At 35.6% G+C, this 10,441-nt stretch overlaps 1 protein-coding gene across 11 annotated transcripts; it reads left to right on the top strand.

Annotated features, from left to right (window-relative positions):
• The first annotated feature begins 5 nt into the window (after positions 1 to 5).
• On the top strand, positions 6 to 5,897 carry LOC121049399 (protein argonaute 4A-like). Of its 11 annotated transcripts, none has more exons than XM_040506623.1 (7): positions 6 to 238; positions 488 to 605; positions 687 to 727; positions 835 to 909; positions 2,946 to 2,993; positions 3,764 to 3,977; positions 4,061 to 4,266. In XM_040506623.1, exons 2-6 carry the CDS (start codon positions 493 to 495, stop codon positions 3,826 to 3,828), a joined length of 342 nt encoding a protein of 113 aa, XP_040362557.1. In that variant the 5' UTR covers positions 6 to 238; positions 488 to 492; the 3' UTR covers positions 3,829 to 3,977; positions 4,061 to 4,266. The 11 variants fall into 11 exon arrangements, with proteins under 11 accessions (XP_040362557.1, XP_040362556.1, XP_040362549.1 ...); XM_040506615.1 differs by adding an exon at positions 5,422 to 5,891 and having other exon boundaries at positions 102 to 238; positions 488 to 727; XM_040506617.1 differs by lacking the exon at positions 687 to 727 and adding an exon at positions 5,422 to 5,891 and having other exon boundaries at positions 102 to 238.
• Positions 5,898 to 10,441: the final 4,544 nt, after the last annotated feature.

The raw sequence follows: 10,441 nt of genomic DNA on the forward strand, positions 1-10,441 counted from the left end.
TATGGCCTCAGTTTCCAGATTGATGTTTCCAGATCATGCTAAAAATATCTGCTTTTGTCCTCTTTGTCGGATTCTAGACTCATCCAAGTTCTCTGGCTATTTACACTTCTACCATCTACTCTAATTCTATAAAGCGTGCCATTGACTCGGTAGCTTCTTCGGGAAGGTGTCCTTAAACCGACAGCAGTTGCTGCACTGTTTCAGATCTGCAATCAACATCAACTTTTACAAAAATCGGGTTAGCATCATCAACCATTGTCTTTCGCGTTTCTGTCGTCTGAGAATTATTCTTATGTGCTTAGCTCATTTCACAACCATCTTTCTTATCCTTTTAGAACACTCTCTCCACTTACTGTTTTCTTAATGAATTATTCTCAGTGAAAACTGTATTGAAAGCTATTGGTTGAACCAAACAATGCATTTAGTTCTTACAAAAAAACCATCAACTGACTTTGTACGCATTTGCTTCTTCTACTGATATTCTCAGTAAATATGGTATACTGTGGCACACTGGTCAAGTCTCTATCAACAAACATAACAACTGCAACTCGACCCACCTGCTCTCCTGCAAAAGATGGTAATGAACAAGGTCATAAGGGCACCAGGTAGGTTGAGAGTAGCTTCCAGGTATTTGACATGTTTAATTTTGATAAGAAGATAGGTCACCAATATGTTTACTTTGACAGCTCAAGAGGAAGAAGGTCAACAGAACAAGAAACAGTTGTTGGTGATTGCTCTGATCATAATTCCTATGATTATCATCCTGCTGAGAACAATTGATGTTTCTTTGTGTTCCACTGGTGATAATGTTTTTTTTTTTTTTTGGTTGTGCAGGTTCTATGCAAACGATTATTTGTATTGTTCAATTGCTGCTTTTCTTGGTCTGTATTGAGATCGATCATTGTTTAGGTATGTTGGTGATTATTTTGGTGGGTTTCCGGTTTCTGGTTTTGGTTTTTTTTTTTTGGCTTTTGTTCTTCAGTCTGTTCTATTGTCTTCACTGATTTAATATACGTATATGTAGAAACCGGAGTATCTGTTACTGATATCTGCAAACCAAAAACAAAAAAAAATATCATGTGATTGAGAATATCGAAACGTTATAGATATGTCAGAGAATGTTGAGATTATTTTGAAACGAAATCAAAATTTACAAAACCAAATGGTACCACAATCTTGGATCTCTCCTATTCACAAAACCAATATGATCCTAACATGTACAGTCTAGAAGTTCCAAGAACACTCACCTTCAATGCTACATAAATGGAGCATATATGAATCCAAGTCTCAAATGTCTTCTTTAAATAATAACATCAGACAGTAAGAAAACCAAGAAAAAATCAAAGTCACACATAATTAAACAAAAAAATATGGATTCTTGAAATTGCTTAACAATGAATTCACCCTTTTCACAAAAATTACCGAGGAATGCTTTCACATAAAGATCAAAACTTTACTACTACCCAGATGAAAACAGTTACCTTCTTGGCTGGTGGAAGCTTCTTGATCCAAGAAAACTGGATTCCGATTGAGGAAAGAATTGAAAGCAAAGATCTTTGGAAGAGTAATGGGTGGCTTTCTGTAACTAAGCTTTGGGTGCTTCTATGGTGGCCTTTTCTGGTAGCCAAGATGAGAAGCACCTCAGAAACGGTAACGGTTTCTTCTTCTAGGCTCAATCTCCGATCTACTTCTTCGATGCGCTAAAACTCTGCACCACTGTCAAGTTGAGAGGGAGGGGAGGGAAGAGAGAGCCAAAAAAACCTAAACCTTCTGGTCTTCTACCCTTATTTACAATATGTGTGATTACGAATACTGCATAGCTTAGTATTCAAGATTCTGTATAGACAATTCAAAATTAACTCATATTTACTCTTTAGTTGAGGTTCTTGAGAAATAATGAAAATATGCCAATTGCTGATCTTCCTTTGCTAACATATTGAGGACCTCTTTGTTCTCCCTTGCTTGCTTCTCTGATAAATGTTTCTCCCATTTTATTTTGATTTGCTTTCTTTTATATGCAGTATACCCTTTTTTTTTTTTTTTTGACTAGATACATGGCTCAGTTTATGTGCACCAAAAACAGTTTATGGCTCAGATGATTTTAAACGAAATCAAAATTTACAAAACCAAATGGTACCACAATCTTGGATCTCTCCTATTCACAAAACAAACCCAGATTCACAATCAAAAAAGCTAGAACAAATCAAAAATTCAAATGCTCTGAGAACCAAAACCATCCTATTTGCTTTGAGCCCAACGTTTATGTCTTACAGCCTGATCAATACAGTTAGTTAATACCTGCGTTTGACGGTGCGTCTCCATCTAAGAGCAAAACCGACAGCAGGACGAACAGTTTGCACCATTTTTTTACCTCGAGGACAGAGATTTGGATAGAGTTAATTTAGATGGAGACGCACCGTCAAACGCAGGTATTAACCAACTGTATTGATCAGGCTGTAAGACATAAACGTTGGGCTCAAAGCAAATAGGATGGTTTTGGTTCTCAGAGCATTTGAATTTTTGATTTGTTCTAGCTTTTTTGATTGTGAATCTGGGTTTGTTTTGTGAATAGGAGAGATCCAAGATTGTGGTACCATTTGGTTTTGTAAATTTTGATTTCGTTTAAAAGTATTTCAAATAGTGTGATCGATCTGTTTTACTGTGGTTGCACGAGTTCTTCAAAGGTGGTTGATTATATTTTTGAATCTGTATTCTTTTTCCGTGCATAGTGATTATTTCAGAAAAGCTATTAGATTTGACTATGTTGGTTTTTGGATTAAATGGCTTTTGAGCTTAACCCAACATTCTCTATGGTATTCATTACCAACAGCTTAAATCATCTCCTCCTTTTTCCATTTTTTTTTCCTTTTTTCTTCAAGAATCCATATTTTTTTGTTTAATTGTATCTCCAATGTGTAATATGTATTTTTTTTTTTGGTTTGCAGATATCAGTAACAGTGTGCAATCGGAATTTGAAAGTGCTTTGAACTTGGGTATGAAATGTTTTTGCCAGACTGCATACATAATTATGTAGATGTTTTTACAGGATGAGTTGAAGTTCTATATAGAACTTAGACCACACAAATGATAAATGGTTGTATTGAGTTTGATTGCTCAGTAACTAAAATAGTACTAACATGGTTGTTATCAAAAATTCGTGCTAGGATTATTGAATCACAGGTGTTACTCCATCTAAGAAGACTATTTATATTGCTTTGCATGATTAGTCTTATATATTTGTAACAAGTTGGAAAATTTTCTAATCAATCAAGAGTGTTTCTCTGATAGCAACCTGGTCTTACAACATCTGTAATCTAATGGTACAAAAACTTATTATTGGTGAATCACTTAATGATTTATTAGGAAATTTGTGGTAGATTCTGTTTCCTCTGCTTAAATTTTGTAGATTTTGTGCTTCTGTTCATATTTTACACTTAAGATGGATATCACATGTTTAAAATGAGATTATACTCCATTTAAGAAAAACGATTTACATAAGTTTGCATCATTAGCTTTATACATTTAAGAAAAGCGAGAAATTTTTCTAATCAATCAAGAATACTTCTCTCATATCGACATGGTCTTACAACATCTATACTCCTATCGATTGATGAATCACTGAATAAGTTAATAGGAAATGTGGCACATAAACTGCATGAATCATGATCATTTCACAATCTTAGTATATGCAAAAGTCCTTATGATTCTGTATGATTTCTCTGCCAAAGTATCTTCATTTTTTTCTTTCATTAATGGCTTGCAGATCATAAAGGATGGTGGATGTGGCTGCTGCTGGTGTGGGGAACGCAAGTAAGGATCCAAATTTGATCCCACCACCTCCTCCAACCATTCCACCCAATGTGAAGCCAAGAGTCCTGACTTCTCCCAAGTATTCTATTACGAGTAGGAAACAATTGCTTGCGAACCACTTCAAACTCACTGCGAAAGCTCCAGATTTTGTATTCTACCAATATTCTGTATGTCTACCTCATGTCATTCTTTTGCTGTGCAGTTTACTATGTTCAGTATAAAATTCTTAATTGCATACTATTCCTCACAGGTTCATATTACTTCTGAAAACAAGAAGCCCGCTCAAGGCAAGGGAATTGGCAGAAAACTGGTTGACAGGCTCTATCAAACATATTCTTCTAAACTTGCTGATAACAAGTTTGTGTATGATAAAGAGAAAGCTCTATATACAGCTGGTCCTCTGCCGCAAAACAAGCTTGACTTTACAGTTCCCCTGCAGGAGACATTTGCAAAGAGGTATATCCGACTATTGTTCTCTTTTTTGTGTTCTTGCTTTAAAGATTCCTCTATATATCTCTTATACAAGAATCCATATATTTTCTCAACTAGGATTGTTCTCCAATTTAATAATTTCAAATTCAGTTACTCACTTTGCTCTATTTATGCTTAATTGAAGAATTGCCTAATATCAATCATCCAAGTCCAGTTTGTGAGTACAATGATCAATATTGATTGTTATTCATCTTTGGATTGTTAGTTAAAATTCATCTAATCCAAATGAACCGCACAATATTAGGTTGAAGAGAAATAGTTTTTGCTTTTAATCTTACTCATCTTTGTTATTGTTTAGAGTGAAAAAGTGGAGCCTAACAATACGTACTTAAAGGTAAATAATTATTTACAATAATTGATTCGTAGAAAATTAACCTTTTAGTATGAACTGTTAGACGTAGAGATTTGCGAATTTAAAGATTCTGTTCAAAGGTTAGCATTTTGTATACACAGTTAAGAGAACATTGTTTTAACTTGATGATTAATATTGAATGGCAGATAAACAATGGAAAATGAATATGTGATATATATTTTTCTATCATCTATGACTGAAATTATCCAGATCTCTTTTGTGTTTGACGTTTTCAACATTTTGTTTTTTTTTTTTTTTAGGAAACATGTGAGATATTATGATTTAGGAAAGATTTTACCTTCCGGCATTCATTTTTGCTATTTTTATACAGAAAAATGTAAGCCATGCATTACCAGTATAGTGAACTTCAATTTTGTTCGAGCACCTGGATGCCATCAACGATCATACTCAACTTTACAATGTCACAAAAGGTAAGATTATGTTATTTTGCAATAAAACTTTCTGACATCAAAAAACCTTATCACAACCCTTTTGTCCTCTTTGCCAGAACTTCAGCCCGTCTTTTCCAACAAACCGCATTACAACTCACTGTATGCTACTGCAGGTCATGAACTAAAAACTTGCTTCAAATTTTTTTTTTTAACTTTTTTTTTCTTTTCCTTTTTAACAGTTTACATATATAGTACTAATTCTTTTTACTAATCAATTTACAGACATTCGAGAGGCAAAACCAAAAATTCCAAAAAGAAAAGCAGAAAGCTTATTCGGCTGATTTCGTTCTGATACTCAATCTAACTTCTTGGCAGAAGCAGATATTCCGGAAGGAATTCAAGAAGTTTACAAGGAAGTTCAAGCAAAGTTCAGTTGGCAGTGCTGTTTGTATGCGCTTCACGAAGTGGTAATGTTTGTGAAAGAACCTCATCTTAAACTGGAACAGATTTTCAGTTAAATGTGACTTCAGCTTATCAGAAGGTTGTGTGCGCATCAGTGTTTTGCTGAATTGCAAAGTATTATTCCTTCATGGTCAAAGCTTATGCTCAGTGGCTCAGCCAGCCCCTCCAATTATGTGAATTTGCTATTTGTTGTCTATATCTGTATGAATATTAAGTGGTAGCTTCCAACCTCTTACATTCACTCTGTACTTCTTTCAAACCTGTATTTACACTTTCTTTTCTACTCTTTCATTTTCAGTTAAGTTTCAGTTTCTAATTCCCGCAGCAAAGCGCGGGCGACTATTACTAGTGATACTTCAGGCGAGAAGACCTTTTTTTTTTTTTTTAAAGAATATAGGGATGAGTATGTTCATCAAATCCTTCAGGAGAATCTAGTAGAGCATAATTGGAAAATAAAAACTGGTGGAGCATAATAAAACTCGTTTGTTCGATTGGCATGGATCATCTTTCATAATTCCTGCAAGTTCATTCATGCATAATTGTTAATCAATGTCATATTTCTTTACGTGTGTTTGCTTTGATATTAATAAAATTGCATTTTCAATTCTCTATTGCTTTGATACTAGATAAAGACTGTGATACTAGAAGATAAAGTTTTTGGATAAGATGTACTAGAAGATAAACTTGAAATATATAGTTGGATACTAGATAAAGACTGATATTGGATAAAGACTACGACACTAGAGAAAGACTACATGAAAAACCAGCCTAGCCTAGCGAGAACAACAACATTCTAAATAACTTAATCAAGCTAGTCTTGAGATATTACAAACCCTCCCAATCATCTGAGGTTTTGTCACGGATAGCTTTCTTTCTTTTCTTCCACCATGCTTTTGATTCTGGAGTCATTATGCTAACGTCTTTAGCCATAACCCAATTTTCCTCCTTTTGGATTTCTAGTTGCACTTTTTGCAGTTCTAGTTGTTACTTTTCCACTTCCATTTGTTGCATCCACTCGATGTGCTTTCTATTTTCTTCATCTCTGATTCTTGTGGCCTCTCTACTAGCTTCACTATTAAATGCAATGTTTTCCATTGCTTGAATATATCGATCTTGCTTTTCGCTAATCTTCCCTTTGAGGTTAGCATCTCTCTTTTGAGTTTTTCTTCCCGAAGGTCTTTCATCAGATGGCTCGGCGATGCACTCTTCATCGTTGTCAGTAGACTAAATTGATGAATCATCAACTACCTGTGAAGGTCGTGTCACCCCTTTTGGTGGATCCTTGAACTTTGGGTGATCCTTTACCACTTCCCAACAGTGAATATAGGTGAAACCCTTACCCTTATTTGCATGCTTGTAACTGATAGGAGCAAAAAAGTGTGACGATATTATTAATTATGTGCCTCATTTTAGCCTTATTTCTCCCTTAGTTTAGTGTTTTGAGTCATTAAGTCATTTTGAAAGTCTTGTTGAGTGTTTGGAGTGAAATAGGCGGAAAAAGTAAAATTCATGAAAAATCCTAGCTGGATCAGGATTCCTAACTGTCAACTATTTTTGCGGTCTTTACATTTTAATTTCTCTTTATTTTCTCTAGAAAATTCTGATATTCTCCTGCTTGTTGTAGGAAACGTTGCCTGGTTGAACTCTTGAAAACAGCAATGATGGAGTCATAAAATAAAGCATTAAGATATTTGACCAAGCAATGAAGAAGGGAAATAAAGGAGAAAAGATGTTTTCAGTTGAGGAATAAAAGAAAAAGATGTTTCAGCTGGAAAATAAATAAGAGAAAGACGTTTTCAGTTGGGGAATAAAGGAGAAAAGACGTTTTCAGTTGAGGAATAAAAGAAAAAGACGTTTCAGCTGGAAAAATAAAAGAATTGCCCCATTATGAGAGGATTTAAGGCCATAAAGGAGACGTTTCAGCTGGAAAAGCCAACCAATGCTCCCCTATAAATAGGCAACGTCCAGAACTGAATTTGCATCACTTCCCAGCCAAGATCACTTCCCGGCCTATCACTTCCCAGCCAAGATCATTCCAAGACTGCCCAATTCACTCCTTAAACTTCCATCTCCTACAAGACCGTGACCACCATCCATCCATCAATCTACGAAGCTCTTAGGCGCTGAGTCAAGGACGCTCCACCACCATAGTAGAGACAAGTTCATCACCTTGTTGCTAAGCCGCTGAGGAAAGCTTCAAAGTGTAACTATGACTCTACTTATAATTTTTGTTTCGGTTTTGTTTGTTTCAATTTGCGAGTTGTGTAATTGGAGACACGAAATTTTCAGAATATTTTTATTAATATTTTTGAGATTTTCAGTTTATTATTGAGTTAATTTCGAGAATTCTTTTATGATGCATGTTACAATCTTGTGCCCTTTTATGTGTTTTGGTAATTTTCAGAGTTAGGTTCATAAGTTTGCATGCTAGAATAACGGTGAGAGTTTTTGTGTGTTTGCTTAATTTGCCAAGAGTGATTGTTATTTGTTAAGGCGCTGAGTTAAACAAGTAGCAATTAGTTCTAAAAAAGTGGTAAAAACTATGTTCAATGGTTAAACGATTCTGGAAATTACGTGTTAAATTCTATGTCTAATGGTTAATTTGCACGTTTGAGTTGATTCGAGGGTTAGATAATACTACTAGTTAAGAGAACTACGCTGAGTGTTTTTGAAAATTAGTAGTATTAGGCTTGGTAAGGACTTTTCCGATCCAAACCTACATTGGAACGAATCAGATAAATGGATTGATCCGCTGAGGCTTTTCATTTGGGCTCTTATCTAGGCATTTAAGATGGGCACATTTTTGTAGCATGTTGAACTGAATTTTCTGTTTTTACACTTAGTAATTTCTGAGTGGTATTGGTCTAGGTTAGGGAAGTCGATCATTGTATATAGTTTTATTTGTTTTGTTTTTATTTTAAGTAGATTAGGAACCAAATTTCAAAACCCCCCATTTTATTCTTTTATTTGTTAATTGACCTTTTTGTGTAGGTGTACCCTACAATCCCCGGACTGAACGATCCCTGCTTATCCTATACTAACAACTACATTTTGCAGGGTTAAATTGTGAGGCTATTTCAGCCGCATCAGTAACACATGTGGGTTTGATATAACTAAACATAATTGCGTTGAACAAAAAAAGTAATTTAGCAAATAACATTACAGAAAAATCATTAACATGATAGTGCAAATAACTAAGATGATACTTCAAAAGTACTAACCTTGTCCATGTTGTTCAAGCTGCTCTCATGATAGTGCTCCGCTTTGCTCACCGCTTCATGCCAACTCGCCAATTTTTTTAAAATTTTTTTCCACCTACTTTCGAGTGCTTGATGGGATCGAACTTCATCCGGATCACCTTCCCAATTTTGTTCGTAGTGAGCATGGATATTACGCCATAGATGCTTGGCATCTTGATCCTTTCCTACAGAACCACATGAAATAATAGTTACCCAAGACTTGCATAATTGCACTTCCTCATCAATCGCCCACTTCGTGCCTGACTTTGAATTTGACATTTAAACACCAAAATGTTTCAGCTAATGAAAAATAATGGAGGTAAAAGTGAGAGAAACTATGATGCATAGAGAGATCTTTGGTGTGGTGAATGAATAAGAAAGAGGGGGCTATATATATTTGACACTGATATAGCCGTGGGTTTCTTGGAAAAAACCATGCATGCATCAGATATAGCCGTTGGAACAAAAGCAGCTGATTCAAATATATTTAATCCCACCATATTTGACTACAAGACAAAAGTGATCAACAGCCATTACCCTATGTCACCTTCCATGTGAGGCCCATGTGCCATTTTGGTTGACCAAGTCAAAGTCCAAGACTTGCCATTGGGCTTGGTCGGGAAGGCATCTGATCATCCAACAAGTTTGCGGTGCATTGCAGCTTTGTCATTTTTTGCCATTTTGGCTGGTCTTGGATGTCCAAGATCAGTGCGGTGCATTTACTCTCAGTAGAATCATATTTCTACCTTTTTGTTTCACATCTGATCTCTATGATTTTCTATGATCTCTGTCTCTCTCTCTTTGACTTTTTTTCTTTCTTTCTGATAAGTCTTTCTATGTCTCTATCTTTGTGTCTTTGATGATTGATTATTGCTAATCTATTTCATTGGTTACCTGGAAACGAATATATAAATATGTATATAGTACACTACAAAGGACACGCTTGTCAGGACCCACCCCGGAATTACCCTCCTAACTCCTAGGTGGACCTGCGGGGCCCACTTTTCGAGAAAATTCGACAGAACCTCCCCTAAAAATGGGCAACCCTAAACCTGCTGAAAACACTCCTCAATAATATTTATGCTATGCTTGAAGCCACCCTGCTTCCTAGCAACAATCCATAATTCTCCAAATATAAACATCAAACTCCACAACCAAAACATCTTAAACAAATTACAACCCAGCAACTCAAATCGTTCAACATCCTCCCAAATTAAACCACTCTCTTACACACATAATTATACAACTGTATAAATCCACTCTCAACAAGTATTCAGAGCAATCTAAGGAACACACTCGAAATAGTACAATAAGTAGGTTAATCAATAACCTACTGAGAATGGATGACAAAGGTGGTACTAGTCTCCACTCCTATGCCGGTCAGCAACACTGTGATCTGGGCAATTTAAAACAAAGGGCCCAGGGGGAAAGTACATAAAAACGTTAGAGTGAGTGGACAGAATAAATAAGTATAAAGGAAGATAAATTTATACTTTCCCACAAATTTACAATATAAAGTCTCGATGCATGCAACGTTTATAAAACGTATTTCTTTAAATTTAAAACTCAACAACACATACCAGCCCCGCTGGATAAAATAACTCGGACTAGCCCCGCTAGTCAAATCATAAAAGAAATATGGGGAAGAACTTTCACCATACTAAAGAAGAGAGCCTCATAGGCTCGGGTCGGAG

The sequence above is a fragment of the Rosa chinensis genome, chromosome 5 (genome assembly GCF_002994745.2).
Source record: "Rosa chinensis cultivar Old Blush chromosome 5, RchiOBHm-V2, whole genome shotgun sequence".
Classification (NCBI taxonomy): domain Eukaryota; kingdom Viridiplantae; phylum Streptophyta; class Magnoliopsida; order Rosales; family Rosaceae; genus Rosa; species Rosa chinensis.